Consider the following 19,034-nt stretch of genomic DNA (forward strand, 5'->3'; position numbering starts at 1 on the left):
CCACAATCAATATATTCATGCCAGTTCCAAATTTCCCAATTAACTGTCCCAACAGAGTGGCAGTGGCCTAATTAGCTGACATGAGAGATGCTCAAACACAAAGACTTCTGGTTAATGAAAGAAAAAAGTCCAAAATATGCTGTTAAAATGAAATGTGTTAGTTTTATCTGTCTTAGACAGTCTCCCTGAAAGACCATTCTTGTTCCACAAGATTATGGTGCAAGATACAGTACAAATAACAAATCTTTAATTTAAGAATGCATCAGAAGTTTAAACAGATCAGTAGAAGAGTAATGAACTGGAACTGCAGAGGTTAGCTGTGCAATGGAGGATGTTAGAATGTTATTCATTTTGCTGTAAACACTTTTGTTTTAAATGTCAGACTCAAGTCTGCCATCACTGAAATGTGCTATGAGTCTCTACCACACACAAGCATGCTCACAACTACACCATTAGTAACAAGTGAGTACTTACTGCATTCTGGTTTTCAAACAGTGATTTAGGAGCAGCTTGAGCCCTGCATGCCTTTAAGTAGGAGGGCCAGCTGAATTCTTCTTCCTTATATCCTAAATGAGGGTTGTAAAAGAAGGGCAAGAAATTATGGGCATGAGACACACGTATCAGTAAGAGACAAATTTTATAGTTTTATCTTCTTCCCTTTGAACAGACATCTCCAAGAAGCACAGCCTAAAAGTCATCTCTTTGTCTCTCCCAAAGAAAACCTCATCTCACCACCACCTGTCTGCCTCACAGGTACCACCTCACTTCCCTTTGCTGGTCTCACTGACACACACACAGAGCTAACAAGTGTTCTCCAGCTGCTTTTCAGTCTGTTGCTTTTACTTCAGAATCAGTAAAAGACCTACAGATCCTGAAGTTCTTCCCACTATGCCTGTCAGTCCAAGAAAAAAAATATCCCTTCTCCTCCAGACTTCACCATATTACATCATCAGGCTACCACTAACACAGCATCATCACTACTAGCTTTAAAACAACCCCCCTAGGTTACATCAAACCAGTTAATTACACCACCAATGCCTCAGGACCCCTTTTCAATTTACAGTGTAAACTGTCCCCCACATGGACATTATACATTTTTTATTCTGTGTATACAACACCTGAAAAGAAATCTGTTTTTCTGTTAATATTTAGGGGGAAAAATTACAAATAATTCATAATATATTGAACTGCATAAAATAATCTTCAAAATACCATTTGTAGTTCTAATCTAAAAAACAATGCTAGGAGTTGGAAGCAAATAGATTTCCTCCTTCATTTTTCTGTTATGTAACAGTTGCAGAAACATCTCTTTTAGTCAATATGTTACAACCCAGTAAAGTAAGACCAAAACCACAACAAATTTCAGTGAGTGACTGCCTTTACTGAAATGTGTCACCTCTTAACTACTTGAAGTATTACTCAAATACGCCAGAGACAATTGCTTTGTTTAATCTTCTCATATTATAACCTTCTCATACTCTCATATTATCCCAGGAACCGCAAATTGAAAACCTTCACCTTCTCTGCATAGAGCTTTCTCACTTTAAATAGTACTCAGCATAAATTAACCTACAAGTCCAAACAAAAATACTTTTCTTATCCTCCAATTGTCTGTTGTCTTGATACACTGCAGCTGTGTGTCAAGCTTTGAAACCATTTTTACGTTGTATGCATATTATATTTCAAATGTATGTATATTATATTTCAAATGCTGTATCATTTGAAACCATTTTTAAAGCAATACAGTACTTAGGCTTTTCATTTTTGCTTTGTAATTCTAGAGAGTATTCAAACCTAAGTCCAAGCTCACAGCAGACAATAAAAAACTCCCACCTACTACATGAGTGAAGGGATCAGTTACTGGGACTAGGACAAAGCCCATGGAAAAAAAATTTGTTTTAGTAGGCTGTGAAACTGTTTCTGGGCAGCATGGGTCTTCCTGTCACCAAATGAGAAAGGGAGATCTTAAGCTCCTAACTCATCTCTCATAACAAGACCAAAGGTCAATTTGATTTATTCACTGCAGATATAGATCAGTTGTAGGAATGTTCCCCAGTCAATGCAATTTTTACATGCATATATATACATGTGCATCCATTCTCTTGCTGCAGATTTTGCCTGTGTGAGATAAAAAAGTGCCCTCTTCTACACAAAATGAATGGTGTCCTGACCACCATCTTTTTTAATTTCTGTGAAATCTAGTTAGATTTTGCCTCTTACCTCTCCTATATCTGCTGGAAGCCCAGCAACAGCTGCCTATTGCCTGTGCTGCTGTGGGGATGGGAGACATCCCATCACAAGACCTGTCCTGCCCAGCAGCACTAAGAGTTACCCATCCTTTCCATTTTAATAAACATGGATAGAAATACATTTCAGAAAACATGCAAATAATATTCTTCCTGTCTCATGTCCCTTACTCCCCACCTCCTGCCCGCCCAGGTCAGAGCACCAGGTTCCAAATTGCTTAGGGTTTATACTGTGAAGGTCATAAATTTGTATTTTAGCTGGAAAATTGAAGGCTACTGACACAAACTTATGAGTTCTTCTCTGGGGTGCTATTTTATGTAAATACTGTGTCCTATGCCATAACTCTCATTGGCTTTAGCATCTGTAAAATTTGCAATGGGCACTACAGGAATCATTATTAAAATGTCATAACATAGCAAAATAAACCAATCTGTCCAATCCAATTAAAATAGAACCTACAACTGGCATATTATCCTTCCCCTTGGAAAAACAGTTCTTCCAGGGGCAATCATTCATGGTTAACAAAAGTTTTCTAAACCAGGCATGTAAGATTAAAAGGTGACAAATCCTTGTCATAGATACAAAACTTACTAACCACACTGTAATAACATCAGGAAGGCTGTAACTGGGAACTACCCATTTGCTACATGCAAATTATTACATCAGCAAAGGCCAGCCTTCTAAGAAATTCTTATTTATGTTCAAGGAATTGCTATTTCTACACAGCCAGTTATGCAGAACTGTGTCCCAAGACAAGCAGCACAGTGCAGCCAGAGTGGAGCTTGCAGAGCACTCAGAAGAGCAGCTCATGCCCCTCAAGGCTCACACAAAGAAATGCCATCCTCTCACACTGGCAGGCCCCATGTACACTTCCAGTGGCTTTACTGTCACTTTTCCACACCTGAGCCCTTACATCTACAGTTTTGTAATTCTCTGCAAGCACATCCTCTTGAATCTGTGCACTCCTCATTTTCCAGCCCTTCTAAATCACACTATACTACCCTCACTGTGTATGGCAAAATGGCACATTCATTTACATCTCACTTTTCAGACTTCAGGACTTGCTCCCTTCATCCCAAAAGGATGCTCCCTCCCTATTCCAAAAGGACCACATTTATCTATTTTTCATAGTACAGTACATATACCCTCCAATTGCCAAAAGAAGTTACACAATGTGAAATGGAAGTAAATTATGCAAGTAAATTACACACATTTCAATACCTGTATACCATTTACATAATCCATGTGCAAATTACACTTTCAGGCTTGCAATCTTACCTTTTTTTCTCCCTATTGATCTGTTCATTCCTCTTTTTGTCTCTATTTCAGACTTAATCTTTGTGGAAATAGCACAGTCTTTATTAGTCTGTACCAACATTTGTACAATAACAGTGATCACTATGCAGTAGCAAAAATGTCCTAAGACCTTCCACTAAAGGACCCTCAGCTGCCTGTGAGACCTCAGTTTAAGCATAAATATGTCACCAGTATGCTGCCATTTTCCTTGCAATACGCTGGGGTCTAGGCTTGCTGCTTAGCTGTTTTTTTTTTCCTAATGCCTTACAGTTGACTCTTATGGCCCATTTTGTTTTCTTGGTTTCTCTGAATTCCCACTGAATAAAAGGGGCATGATTTTGAAACTGAATTTTTAGGCAAGATATGTATTTAATTTGCCATTTTCAAATACTCTTGACTAAACAAACTAAAACATTTCTGGCAGAAAAAAAAAATACAGCATTAGACAGGTACTCAATCTCAGAACTGTGTAAGACACAGATTTAAACAAAGCAATACCTTTAGGTGGATGAAGCTTGTGACCTGTTTTTTCACACCATCCAACAGGATGAATGTCTGAAGAATCAGCATTCACCCAGAAATCGTAACAATCTGGGTATCCATCAAAATGTAGTCTTATTCTGTAGCCACAAACCTAAAAGCAGGAATTGACAACATACAACACTAAGACCTTTGCCCTACATATAACCACTTCCATTCAATATTATGTATAATTACTGTATGTTTTCAGTCAGCTTTTTACTTCTGCCCAATCCAGCACTGGATTAATAATTTCATTTGATAAAAAGGAGAGAATTAAAAGGCAAAGCTATTCTCAGTCTGAGTGCCTCCTCTTCTGGTCAAAAGAATTTAACTAAAAGCTGGCTATTGCCAGTAGTGCTCAAAAACTTGACAATGGTTCAACTCAGCATCAAAGTAAAACATAAGCCCTACAGAAGAGCGTGAATACATCTGATACAACCGAGGACAAAGTGCAGATAATGAGGTTCTCAAGCTATCCTGATTAACTGATATGCAAGGGAGCAGTGAACAATAAGTATGTTCAAAAGGCTCTTCAGAGAGATACTGAAAACTGTTTAAGTAAGGATGAGAAGTCAGTGGAGGTATTCCCCAGAACTTCATTATTACATGAAGTAATAAGTCAACCACTGAGAAGAGAAGAAAAACAGGACACAATACTGTCTCTGTACAGAAGGTCTCCACATCTCCCTGAGTGCCAAATGCCATAAATTTACTGCAGCCATCAGTGAAAAATCTCAGCATCAACCCTATTTTATATTTAATTTGTACTCTGACATAACTTCCAGTTTCCCCACTTTAATTCACAAATGAAATCCAAAAACCCATTAAAACTATCCAAAAATTAAAGTAAGGTATGTTTAAAAGATATTCAAAAGATGCTTGAGAGGCAGTTTCTCTATTGAAAGCAAAGAAGCTGTTCATCAGAAAAACTATTTCATGAACCACAGCAAAAAGAAAATCTGGGTTTATATTTTATGTTAACTTGCACAGGTTGCCAATACAGGCAGTTTCTGTGGCAATCAGCATGAAAAAGTTGTAGCACAACATCAATATGAGAAACTTTTAGCTATTTGTATCAGTCAATGGAGCAACTGCAAATACTATCAAACCTCTACAAAACTGCTGTGTATCAGTTGTCATGTTTGTTTTCTATTTATTTTTCCTTTTAAATACAAACTACAGGATAACAGATAAAACCACATATTATCCAACTAGTTTAATACTGTTTTCTGTAGCTGTGTATGTTAAATATATGTATTGCTGCATTGATACTGAACATATTCTTTACATGCCTATCAGGCAGAAAAATATACACCATTCTTATTTTAAAAACCATCTTCCTACATATAGTTTCTGTCTGCCTGTTAGGTAAGAGTGAGGGTTTTCAGCTGCTGCTGTTTCATTTCAGACTCTGCTACAACCCAGCACTGTGGCTGCTTGCTTACCTCAGCCACTGTGAGAACACAGTAGATAGACTGGTGCTCAGGATCCACACCCTCCAGCTTCATCCCGACCTTGAATCCATTCTTGTTGTATGGGAAAGATTGATACTGCAATGGAAAATAACAGTTTCAACACTTCTGACAGTATACCAGAGAAAGACTCAATATCTTTATAAGGAATAGAACAATCATTATTTATTATTCATGATTCTGAAGGAACTAGTAAATAACTTTATGTTTTGTGTTTTCAAAAATGTGGAGAGGAGAAGAGAAATTGACAATTGTTTGAAAAACATAATGTCTTGAAACTTGAGAGTATGTAAGAAAATTAGGAAGAATTAGCAAAAGAGTCAAGGGAAAGATGACACCATTTGTCTTCAACTTTTTTCACTAATTGACAGTAAAATATCTTAGCAATTTAATTATTCAATTTTCAGACTGCACAGTGACACCTTCCTGGTGGACATAATTCCTATAATAATCACAACAATGACTCTGTTTTGCCTTTTCGGTTCCACATCTCAGACCATGAAAGATGAACTGAAAGGCAGAAATATTGAACACTGTTGGTATGCAGAGATGGCCTATTTGCCGTCCTTTATATGCTGAGTCCACACTATGTAGTCTTCCAGGAGAATTTCTACATCACAGGAAGATGACTACCCTTACATCACATTACAATGAACCCAGAAGAATATCTGTCAAAAAACAGAAAGTGAAAATGGGGCTAAGCAGGATGGATCAACCACCTTTTCAACCAGCAGGCATCATCATCCCTCTGGTAAAGAGGATGGAAGGTAGCAGATATTAAGGTTAAATTGGAGGAACGATCAGAAAAATAAGTAATCAAAACTGGAGACAGTTTTCCACAGGCTAGAAAATTCACAGTCAGTTTTATGTTACAGGAAAAAACACAGGAAAATCATCTTAAATGTTCCCTTTTCCTTCTGTTTCTGTCTAGGAGACACATGTTCCTGAGTCAACTGCAATACTCTGCAGCCAAAGGGAAGAGAAGGGTACCAAGGGGGATACTCAGAGAGGTATCACCTACTTGGAAGGAAAGGAAAAACCGTGTGAGACACAGCTTAGAAATCACTCTAAGGTCTAAGGAAATGGCAAGGACCCTCCATCATCCTGACCATTCCTAACTAAGAGTACAAAACAACCCAGTGAGAAGTACTGCTTCTGAAATGGTAAAATAAAAAGAAAAAAAGAGTAATTCTCAAAGTCCCAACTGAAATCAAAGATTCACGATTGATTGTGATATTTGGTTTGGGCTTTTTTTTAACCTATCTGTTTATGTGGCTTGCTTGTTCATCTGAAAAATGGAGAAAAATTACCTGGCCAATTCTGAGTGTTATTAAGAATTCTCTTTCTGCTACAGGCTTTAAATACTCTACACTAAATCAAGCATTGCCCAGGGGCTAAAGACTTTAAAAGAAAATACTAAATTAAGATGCCCTGGATGCGAAAGGTGCAATGTGGAGGAAACATTGCTTAACTCCAGACTTCAGCACTGTGTACAGTGCCCTGCAAAGCCTTTGTACTGCTACAGCATTTCATGGACCTTCAGAGAGGCAGAGCAATGCTTTGTAAATCTAACTTCCCACCAGGGCACTCTTTAGATTGTTTTCTTGCTAATTTTTGAACCAGTATATAGCACTATGCTCACAAATTAAGACAGTCAGGGAACTGTTGCTCTTGCACCTGCAAATCTATGGATTCTGTAAACCTAAATCCCAGTTCTTCACTTTTCTCACTCAATAGCAACTAAACCACCAATTAAAGACCAGCATCACATGGCATGTGTAAGCTGAAAACTAATTCAAACAGAGAAGATTTAACAGCTGAAGTATGAAGCATACAGAAAGAAATGGATGCAAGAAATAGAAAAGTAAGAACAGAATTATCAAAAACAAGTAACATATAGCAGGAGTACAGCAGCTGAGACATGTTTCACCAGGTTTTGCAAGGGAAGATAACAGCACAGAAGTCTTGTGGATTTGAATTCAGAGCTCTCTTCCAAGCAAGAGAGATGGCACTAATGAAAGCACTAAAATGACAAAGCATAGCAGGCAAAGGACAAGCAGGACATGATGATGTGACATCCAATCAGATGACATACAAAAGGAGAACAAGACAAAGTAGTATCTGATGTAGTAACAAAATATAATGTCAGCAGAAGCTGAAGAAAAGACAGGTAATATAATCAAAGCAACAAGACAAAAGATGACCTTTGTACCACCTTTCTAAACATATTTAAAGAAAATTATATGGCATGAAAAAGTGTGGGTATGTATCACATTTTTTAGCTTCAGAGACTAGAAGGAATGGCTAGAACAGCAGATTTTGGGACAGCACCTGCTTTCTGCAGTCTGATTTGACAGCATTCATCTACAACAACAGAATTCTCTGAAAAAACAGAGAGAGATAATTGCTTTCAAAATTGCTGATGGACCCAGTATTGTTTTCATCATGCAGGTTTTCCCGAGAAAAGAATAAAATCTTCAAATTATTTTTTGTTTATTGATTTCCTAGGAATTTCATGATCTTAGGTGGTTGACTGACTTAAATTTCAAAGGTCATACCTCCTTAAAAAGCTTAGTAGGCACTGCAATGGCCCTTTCTTCCTCCAGATAGGATGCCCAACACCATGCTTGCCTTCCTTTAGAGGGTACAGCTATAAAGAAGCATAAAACAGGGAAATAATTCTGTAACTGTTAATATCTCAAGAAAAAAAAAATCCACAACACAAGTTCATAATATTCTTGAATTTACATTTTATGAAATGCACTCATGGTGTTGTTCAGAACTTATTTCAGAAAAAGAAGTTCTGTAGGCTGAAAGGCACCAGGAACATGAAGGTTCCTGGTTTGTTCAGAAACAGTTCCAGCAGCTCAAACCTTGATTAGTAACAAGAAAAACCTCCTTCAGGTGACAAGAACAACTTACAAAGTCTTGCTCCAACACGTTTTTCCTATTGCTCCTAAGAAGCATTAAGATATACAATTTGCAAATGTGCAAAAAGATGAGTTCAAATCACAAAATAGCTCAGTATTTTAAGGGGTTTCTTTTTACCCCATGTCCTTCTTTAACTGGAAAGCATTTTCAAGTGGATACTGCTCATGGTAAGTTTTTTAATCAGGCTTGAAAGACTCTACTCTTTAACAGTATTCAGACTCTTTCTCACCTACTCCATCACTTTGTAGTTTGAAGGTTTTGGGTAGAAAGGCAGTGATTTAACAGTATTTTCTGCAAGTCTTCAGAACTGTCTTCACCAGTGGTTTTTTTCCTCAGGATGTCATTAGCATATGAGAGAAACCTCCAGTTTCAGGTCTGTTCACACAGTATGAACACTTGCACAGTAATTGCAATACTGCTTACAGTCCATCTTAGTAATGGCTACAGCCACACAGTTTTCAGGCCTCATAAATAAGGCACTACCTGCACAATAGCAATAGCCAGGAACTTCAAGAACAGATGGCCATGTATGTATCTACTTTTATACACCTCTACTCTGCTCTACTGATCTCCACCTAAAGTGCCTCCTCTGCACAGGCAGCTTAGCATTTCAGACCATAAGCTCACACTGTCAGAAGGATTCATCACAGTCCACACTGTGATTCCGGCTTGATCCAGACTGTGGGCTACTCACAGGAAAAATAAATCCTTTAAGTAACAGTCTGGCTTAGCATTTTTATGATTAAAACATGAACCATAACAATAGTAATGCCAAACTCTCCTGAAGAAAGCTTACAATAATGTAACCAAACAATAATAAATTTCAGAGTGATAGTAATTGCTTAACACTATTAGACCACATTAATTTTATTTGGGATTTACCCAGTTTTCATCTATTCCATTACAGAAATTAATTATGCTTGGTTCTGAACAAATTGGTCTTTGATACCAGTTTATACTTTTATACTGATATTTTCCAAAATAAAAATTAAAAAAAAAAATCCTAACAGAAGAAATTTGTAAATCATTCTGTCAGTGGGCAGTAGTGATTTCCACAAAGCATCAGCTTTGTCCTCGTGTCTCACACACTTCTTATCTCTTCAGCCTTAGAAGCAACTGTAGAAACATTTCAGACGTGATTCTATTTTGGGAGGGGGATCTTTCATAACATTTATTGTTGCATCTAGTTCATCTGCCTGGTGTACATCTGAGCTAACTGGAGTTCTGTGTTGATTAGTGGCCTGGCAACCTCTATTAATGTCTCCCCATCTACCATAAGAAGCACTCTGGAGGGCAAGATGTAGGTCTGTGGTTGGTGTACCACTGAGGTATAATAGCAGCTGATTCTCCCATTCTTCCTAAAACTATCTATCATACAAATAGCTTGAAAGAACAGCACTCATTTAAAATATGTTTTATTATGTTGCTTGATGCAGTATATGTCCCTTTGGATTGATTATAGCAATTATTCCTAAACAGTTCCATAAATGTGTCTATTTCCAGCACATAATGAAGATGCAAAATTGATCCCCAAGGAAACAAAAGTAAACTTTCACTTCTGCTTGATACATGTCTTTTAGCATCTGGTAACTCAATGGAGCTGATTCCCTCTAATACTGGCACTGTTTAGAGGGATGAAAAGAAAAAACCTAAAATGCACATTAGTTGCATTTACACTCACCAGATCCTCCCCTATGCTGCCTTAAAATTTAATTGCTGTAAATAACACTGTCACTGTCTTTTTACAGTAATGAAAAAAAATTCAATAGGGAATATAAATTTTGTGAAACAATGCTGACAATTCACAATAAGATATGGCTATTACCTGAAGAATTGATGGTTGAGATTTTTGTTCCATAATATAACTTACTTTGTTTCAAAACTGTTATCTCCCCTTTTCTTTTTCTCCTGGCTCTCTGCGAGACTCTCAAGATCCTTCCTTCAGGTTTGTCCTCCTAAATTAGAAAGAGAAAAAAAAAAAAAAAAAGTACAGCAACCTCATCAGCTTAGAAGTCTAGTATGATAAAAGTTGAGATACTGAAGTTTAAATTGTGACTTCATTTAAACGGCTATTCACCCAGCTCTCTCCTACCTCAAACAAAGGTGCAGATGTCTCATAGAAGCAAAGTGAGCCATCAGTGACAAATCACAGCAAACACGGTGACAATGGCAGGCAGAAGGACTCTCACCACTTGGCACTCAGCCAGCCAGCCTTGCCTGACCCAGAGACTGAGCATGAAGACCCCGCTGAGACACTGATAAGTAACAGTATCTTTGACATGTTCATGCTTCCAAAATAATTTAAAAGAAAACCTCCCACAGTTTTCCTCTGTTGTTTTTTTTTTTTTTCAAACATACAATTGCTTTATTAAATACAAAATGGCACTGTGATCCTTTTAATTTTTCTCACTGTTTTTGTATTAACAGTTTTGTGAGCATCTGAGCAGATGAGCAGAGTAAATACTCATCTGGGAGGGCAGATGCATGGAGACAAAGAGGGTATCCCCTGACTTTTGCCTAAGATACTGCTACACAGAGAGCTGCAAATTCCCTCCTGACAATTCTAGTGTCTTCATACTTTTGACAATTCTGTAGTTGCAGAACTCTACCCTTCTCTCTGAAAACTGTGCTACCCCCAGTAGTGTGACAGCTATTGGGAAGAAAACACATACTACAAGAACACAAGCATTATGGGAAAGTACTGTGGGGTAAGCTTTTTCTAAAATTAAGAATAAATCCAAAAGGAAAAGAAAACAAAAGGTGCCATAAAGCAAATTACACTGCAACACAAAAGCAAAACAAATTTTGGGATATGATTTTTAAAGGCAAATTACACCAAGAAAATCCAAAGTATTCCCTTCTTGATTATAGTATAGCTTTCTTTGTAAATAAATTAGTGGTCTATAGTTATTTATTCATGTGCAGAATGACAAAGTAAGAGGGTTGTTGGGAAATATGTACTCCTGTTTTTCCATGCTGAAGACATGGCAAGTCAACATTAGCATCATTTTTCTTTTAAATTCTTTTTGTTCTGTTCTTAAAAAAGCAGGGAAAAGAGACCAAAACTAGCTTTTATCAATTCATTGTCAATAATTACAATTTACTGCTGAGGCATAATTAAATTGGCAAATGAAACAACTACTTATTGTGGCTCTGACAGAATGATGAAGTCTCTCCTCTTTGTGGGCTGATGGAGCTACTGACATTGCAATACAAGGCAAAACTCCCACCCAAATACTTGCAGGAATGGGTTTATGATGCATACTAACAATTTCATCTGGATTCTCGTTCTTCTCCCCATTATCCCTTGACTCTTCTTTGAGAGGTACTTTTGCTTTTCTTTTCCGAATGCCTTTAGAATCATCTTCCCCATTGCATTCCATGCTGGGATTTTCCTCCTTTGGTTCTCTACCACAGAAGTAACACAATGACACAAAGCCAATATTATTTCACTTCTCATAATCATAAAACAAGTAAAAAAGCAAGTAAATGTGTGGGTCCCATAGTATTACACAGATTATATTCTTAGAAATACTACTGAAAATTAAGTCTGTCAAAAGAATTAATCTGAGAGACACACAATAGCAACTGTAAAAGGAAAGCTGTCAGCTTCTGCTGAACAAGTTTTACATGTTTTAAACAGTGTGTCTTTTTTCATGTACCATCAAGTCTCCCAGAGAAGCAAACTGTGAAATGTTTAGGACTGCAGGGCAGTTTAGAGAGAGGAAGGCAAAGGTAATTGTTAAGTCTGACAAATCCAACTGGAGAAAGCTGGTATGTGACTGTACAAATTGCTAAACAAGAAATCAGAACAGAAAACTTTGAAGCAATTAGCTAAAATGAAGGAAAATGTACAAAATCATAAATGTTTAAAACTGCCATAATCTAGCAATATGCAATACAGAATGGACACACTAACACAAACATGCTTTTATGATGAGATGAAATGCACTAACTGAAAAAGAGGAGCTGAGAAACTGCAGTATGCTCATGTTTTCACTCACTGTCAACTATAAAACAGCTCTTGCACTTAATTATAATTAACTTACCACCCCAACCATCTCATTACTGATTATCTTAATTCCAATGACTGAAACAGGGTGGGAGTCTGACACTGATTCATGCATCCCATAGACTGTTTTACTGCTTGCATCTGACAGCAGAACACAGCACACTGAGTAAAAAAGACTGCCTTCAATGTCAGTGTTAGACAAAACCAAATGTTGTTAAAGCATTTACACAAAAAAAAAAAAACAGTGAAAGAACATTATAAACCAATGGTGACACTGAAACTTGTCTGCTTAATACCTCCCTCTGCCCCACCATGAACATTTTATCCCACCACTTCACTCTCATGCTACATTTATGCCAAATTCTTTGCTTCTATGCTTGTTATAGTACCTACTTGTTTTTTACTTGCTGGGCACATTTCTGGCTGCAAAATTTCCCTTCAGGAACAAATTCTTCTATAGTACCATAGCGGTAACAGTTTTCACAGAAAACAAGTCCATCCACTTTTGCAGTTTCCTTCAACCTTGTGGGGATCCCTGTCTTTTCTGAAAAGGCTGCACAATGACAAAAGTTAACTTCACTTAGGCAGAGGTGATACATTCCTAAATATCCTTAGCAGGCCTTGCTAAGCTAACAGAAAAACATCAGCCACACCACTCTTGTCAGAATGAAGAACTAGGAATTAAGTGTCTGTATGAGGTCCAGATTGCTGACAAGCAAGTCATGTTTTCACACTGCAACAGGAGAGAGGAACCCACTATTCTATGGTTCTGTCACAGCTTGATGTGGCTGCTTGTGGAAGGACTGAATTTTGTGACAGGCAATGACTGCTCACAGAGTCATCACTGTTTAGAATCCATGACCTCATTTCTTGCTGATATGCCTATACCTAAATTTGGGAGAAAAGGGTTGGGGCGAGTTATCTTTTCATTAGTTGAAATTATTTCTGGAAGCAAATCACTGGCTACAGTCTGCAGTCTCTAGCAGAAGCTACTGCTGAACCTGCCTGAGGTCCACCAGAAGTGAAGCATCACTCAACCTGTAATAAAGGAATCTTCAAATACTAAGTTACTCACTGATCCTAAGCTGCAATTTCCCCACAACAGGCATAGAGCCTAGGAGAAGCTATCTGTAGGAGAGAGTGCAGTTACTTTCCCTCACAAGCAAGTATGAAGCACTGTCAAGTACTCCAGCCTCTGGAGCAGGTTGTTGTCTTTGTACCTCCCCAAAAGGCAAACTTCAAGTCACAGACTATTTATGTTGCTTAAGCACTGTACTGTCTTTGAAACCAGAGTCAAATGAACTCTTGCATGCAGGCTATCTCCCCCAGAAGAATATATAATGTATGTTATATTTACACACCAGCATCATAAGTGGTTCAAAACAACTGTTTATTCTCACAGCAGAAAATTTTAGCAGTATTTTTACTTTTGGGGAGCACTAAGTTAATCAAGAATGGTGTAAGGTAGTAGCAGAATGCTTACTCTTTATGTCTATATGTCCATGAACAGAGTTCAATTCAGTAGAAACACAAGTTTTTGGTTAGGTTTGTCAGACTGGAGGGGATGCAGCTGTGTGCTTTGCTGTAACTGATCTCTCAGTCTAAGCAGAGAATCTGTTGTGCTACTACACTCTCACAATTATGCTACTCTCATCACAGATTTGAAACCTAAATTAACTATCACTGCCCTGCTAGAGAACACATTAACAGTGGTCTGCAGCTTCAGACCTCGGGGGGCCCAAACCACTTTCCTACCAGTGTTAATGTCCCACATGACAATTATGAACTAACTGCGAGGGAGCAGCAAAGGAAAGCTCTCACTGACTTCTCATCCTTTAGGGAAAATTATGAAACAAAAATTGTGATGTCTGCTTTTCAAAGGACTTACAGAATACATATTTTAAAAGAAAGTTGATCAAATGTAATAACAACAAGGAAAAAAACTAGGTATTTGTAAATAATCACAAAACCAGTCGTGATATTCTCTTTCACACTACTCCATCATTACTGGAGTCAGTGTAAAAAGATTGCAGCAATTTATGACAATGTAAAACAATTTTTATTGAACAAAACAGGTGTTACTTCAGAATTTTAAATCCAGGAAACACTTTATCTGGTAGATAGATAGATACTACAACTCTAAGAATTTCACCCTTCAAGATAAACATTAGCTGTTTCTGCAATTTCTGCATTTCTGTTTCTGCATTTCTGTTTTTAATGCTGCAAAAAAGCATAGTTGTCAGGAGCAAGGCATCTGTGGGGGTACACACTGCACATCTAACACTGACATGGGTGGTGGCAGCTGTGCTGACCATACCACGGCAGTTTGCAGTGCACAAATCAACTCTAGGCTGTTAGCAAAGTCTGTGGCCAGTCTGGGAGAACCAGCTCAACACAAAATTCAATAACTTACAATTCTAAATTCTCAATAATTAAAAGAAATTTACTATTTTGCAAATTAAATAGAGGGAAAATACCAAATCTAAATTTAGAGAAAATTACTGTAAGGAAAAAAATGTGTCTGTAATTGTACTTCAGATATTTAACAGAGGAATTATTTCCTTTCAACTTGAAATGAATTTATTTTCATACTAATTTACATCCCAAGAAACTGGTTACTTCATCAGAGATACTTTGTCCATTAAAGTAAGTAAATTGTTTTTACTTTGGATGCAAGCTTTAAGGAAAGTTGATGCATTAAAGAAACTACAGTCTATCACAGAAAACGTTTACTGCTTCTTAACTGACCTTCTTGAGCAGTTGGAACCATCCAGGTTGTGGTAGCAGTTGCCTTTTTAACACTTTCCATCTCAGTTTCATCCGTAATTACTTCCAGGGCCCCAAATTCATTGACTCTAAACTGTAAGACAAAACAAATAGCACAGAGCATAGTAAAAATTTACTGGAAGTCTCTTGAAGTATCTGCTATTCAAAATAGTTTTTATATGGTGTCCTCATCACATATTTTCTATGTGTTTCTGCTTATCCTCACGGAATTCAAAACAAGCCGTTCTTGTTTTGATCAAGCCAAATGTACATTCATTTTGACAGCTATAAATATTAATTTGCAATAGATACTGATACAGATGCCTCCAATATCTAACTTACACACACATATTAAAAAAAAAAAAAACAGTAACAGAAATTCATGGGAACAACCCCATACCATATGTTTTTCACTGCCAGCAAAATAACACACTCCAGACACCAAGTATTCTTTCTGAGGACAAGGGAGCTGAATGAACATCACACACCAAATGCTTCACAGAGGACAGAAATTTCAGCATCCCCTGAAAACACAGTACTTCTCCACTAAAAAGCACACATAAACAAACATCTCAAGGCAGTTTATGAGGTGTTTAATTACATGCTGAATGTGATATTACTGTCAGCCAGACACAAGGCTCAACAATGCCCCACATGCTGTGCTTACACTGGAGCACTGCGAGTTATAGCCGTCCTGCTGCCAGAAAAGTTTCTTCCCAATGCTGTAGTGATTACAGCACTACCACACGAAAATAATTCTGTTTCCCAGTCACTACTGGTTTGCAGGCTCAGCTGGTGACCTGGGCTTAGCTCAAGGCAGTGCTTTGTCCCTGACGCCTGCTCTGAACAGTGAAGGGGTGCCTCTGCCACAGAGAACAGGTCTTTATCAGCGTGGTGCTCTTACCAACAGCTTTCAACAGGGAAAATTACATCTCAGGGAGTCCTTCAAAGCTCCCTGGCATCCAGCAGAGAGGATATTCCTTGAAGGCCATTGCATGAAGCCTATTTCTTTTTCTCTGGTCAGGCTACTTTACCTCGGGAAAACGAGAACAGGAAAAATTGCCTGGCACTACACTGACCCTTTCTGTGCCTCCAGAGGCTGTTGAACACATCACACCCCCTCACTCTGGACCCTGCCATGGTACAGTACTGAAAATAAGCCATTCTGGCTGCAAGCAAAGGTGATCCCCCATATACACACACATATAAAGTGTGCTTTCACTAATACAGTCCTTCCAGCCCTAAGGAATGTGAACAGGTAAGAAATAAGCTGGGGAGAAGGAAAGGAAGAAGAGGCCCTCACACAGCCATAAGACGTCTGGAGCTAAGATTTTTGCTTGTTATCAGTCAGCTGTGCTCACAAGAGATATGAAAGCATGGACAAACTGCTGATAAATCCATCTGGACTGAAACACCATGAGTTCAACTTTGAAAGGCAACCAAATGCACCAAACACCACGTGCTGATGCTTCAGTTTGTGGAGAGACATTCATGCTGTTCCAACCACAGAAAAGCAGTAGAGTTACTATTCAGAAGAGTCTTACAGCTGACTTACACACTCAGTCTTGTTCCTATTTTGGCTAAGCTCATTTTTGCTATTTGTGCTTTGCTGCCTCTGCAACAGGTGGATGTCAGAGGGAAAATCTTCCTTGCTTTCAAGAGCTCCAACTCTGCAAGAGCTGTCTCACAGCAGGCAAGCTGTGAACATGAGCCAAGACACCTGCAGGTTGCTGCAGCCTACCAGCAGGCTGGGCACAGGGTTACTGAGCAGCTCTTTGAAACACTCTCCCACACCTTCATACAGCGTCAGCCGGAACATCCATGCACCAAAGGTATTTCTGAACAGTCCCGGGACACCTAAATACCTGGGATGTGTCTGCAGGGTTCAACCAATGGCCAGCCCTGACACCACACACATGTTCCTCCTCCACTGGGACCTACTGTGGAATGCAAGGACATCCCCCCAGGCAATGCAGTGACCTGCCAGCCCTTCTGGCTCCAGAGGGCTCACTGCTGACAGGCACCAAACAATGGAAGACAGATGACTGCAGGCAAGGCAGCTCCCAGCCACTCTTTCCCTGGAGGCTGTTAACAGCAGCAAGAGCTGAACCATTAAAGAAAAGCTCCTCAAGGAGCTCCTCAAAGCCAGGCACCCATGCTAAGATGGTCTCAGTGATGGGGAGTGACAGCTTGCCACTGCCTTAACAGGAGGGAGGGCACAACAGTCCAACTGGGTACTGCCTCACTGATTACTGTAACTTCTGCTTTTGCCTGCAGCCTTGCCTTTACCAGTGTCAGAGATCTCCAGCTCCTGTTTGGAGGCAAACTTGAATTCATGCCTGCTCTCACTCCCTATTTCCCCAGTGACAGTGTCAGCACTAATGTATACACCAAGCTCTTTGTGGCTAACCAGAACAATACCTCAGACCTGGGAAGTAATACTCTGGTTTTAGCTGGGGAGGAAAAGACATGAACAGCTTGTGACAAAGGTTAACTGCTTAAAAACAGGATAAATAGATGTACAAAGCAGCATGCTGCACAAAGTCATCACAGTATAAGAGCTGCCAGAGCAACATGCCAACTAGTGCATGCTGCTGGAAGCATGACAAAAAGGGATCTAGATTAATGGTGGTTTATGTGCCTATGAAAAAAATTCAACACATTTGTAAGCCTCTTCTACTTAGAGTGTAGGCAACAGAAAACCTAAAAGTAAAGGTTTCATCACAATATTTCCTCCAAGCCAAAACAGAGCAAGGGCAGTCTTCCCAGGCACTTCCCTAGGTGTCTTGACATTTTAAAATGTCACAGCAGGTGACAGTGCCATGCAGCCAACATCTGAGAATGGATCCATAGCTTTCTGAGAAGTAAAAACTTGTTTTCAAGTCACAAAACTCCTGAAGTAAACATAAAAATTTGCATTAGATAAAGGGATCTTCAATCTACCTTCATTACATCAAACAGTGAATCTTGATGTAAACAAAGGCCATAACCAAGCACTTAAATAAACTCACAAAAAAGACCAATTTTTGTCACTTCAGTGTTTTAAAGAGAATAAATTATAAGGCTTATTGTGTATAAATTCAATCCACTTGACTTCTGTCAGATGCCTGTTGGCAAATTTAAAGTAATCTCTTAAGGTTATCCTCTGTCCCATGCTATGAAGCCAATGGTCTTAAAAGGTCAGACGGCAACAGAGAAGAGAAGAGAAAGAAACCTCAACAGCTTTCCTGAACAAATTCACATGAAGATAAACAGGAATAAATATAGCATCTGGATAGGAAATTTAAATTCCAATGTTTCATGTACAGGCGAGCAATGAGGGCAAAACCACACATGCTCAAGAAACTACAATTCTTTTAATGCAAACATATTGCAACTGAGTTGGCAGGAAGAGTCCAGCTGCTAACAGGTAAGTATACAACACAGAGGTTACTCAGCTGCCTTGTCTGCAGCTTCCACAAGGACCATGAACAGTAGCTTCCATTTTTCCATTTAAACATCATTAGAGATTCCTTCCACTCAGAGCTGAGATACATTTTCATGTTCTCGGGAAATGATGCCTTGATATACTAAAAACTTCAGCTTTTATGACTGTCAATTTTATCTCCAGAAAAATTTTCATTCATTCAATAGATAATGAACATACTGAGGGAATCCAAGGCTTAAATAAATAATAATCAAACATTATCAATATTTTCTGAACCATTTCTGTCCATCCACATGCTAAGTTTCTCTACTGGGACCAAAATTACTTTCAATAAACATTTTCCAAAAAATTAAAATTGTTT

At 38.5% G+C, this 19,034-nt stretch overlaps 1 protein-coding gene across 4 annotated transcripts in view; it reads right to left on the reverse strand.

Annotated features, from left to right (window-relative positions):
* L3MBTL3 (L3MBTL histone methyl-lysine binding protein 3) overlaps window positions 1-19,034 on the reverse strand; it is a 78,512-nt gene that overhangs the window by 40,472 nt on the left and 19,006 nt on the right. For all 4 annotated transcript variants that reach the window (XM_066547027.1, XM_066547028.1, XM_066547029.1 and 1 more), the window contains exons 3-10: window positions 15,229-15,340; window positions 12,874-13,033; window positions 11,738-11,876; window positions 10,339-10,423; window positions 8,096-8,187; window positions 5,511-5,615; window positions 4,042-4,177; window positions 475-566 (exon numbers count right to left, since the gene is read on the reverse strand). In XM_066547027.1, coding sequence (XP_066403124.1) covers window positions 475-566; window positions 4,042-4,177; window positions 5,511-5,615; window positions 8,096-8,187; window positions 10,339-10,423; window positions 11,738-11,876; window positions 12,874-13,033; window positions 15,229-15,340 — 921 coding nt within the window. The remainder of the gene's footprint in view (window positions 1-474; window positions 567-4,041; window positions 4,178-5,510; window positions 5,616-8,095; window positions 8,188-10,338; window positions 10,424-11,737; window positions 11,877-12,873; window positions 13,034-15,228; window positions 15,341-19,034) is intronic.

The sequence above is a fragment of the Molothrus aeneus genome, chromosome 3 (assembly GCF_037042795.1).
Source record: "Molothrus aeneus isolate 106 chromosome 3, BPBGC_Maene_1.0, whole genome shotgun sequence".
NCBI lineage: Eukaryota > Metazoa > Chordata > Aves > Passeriformes > Icteridae > Molothrus > Molothrus aeneus.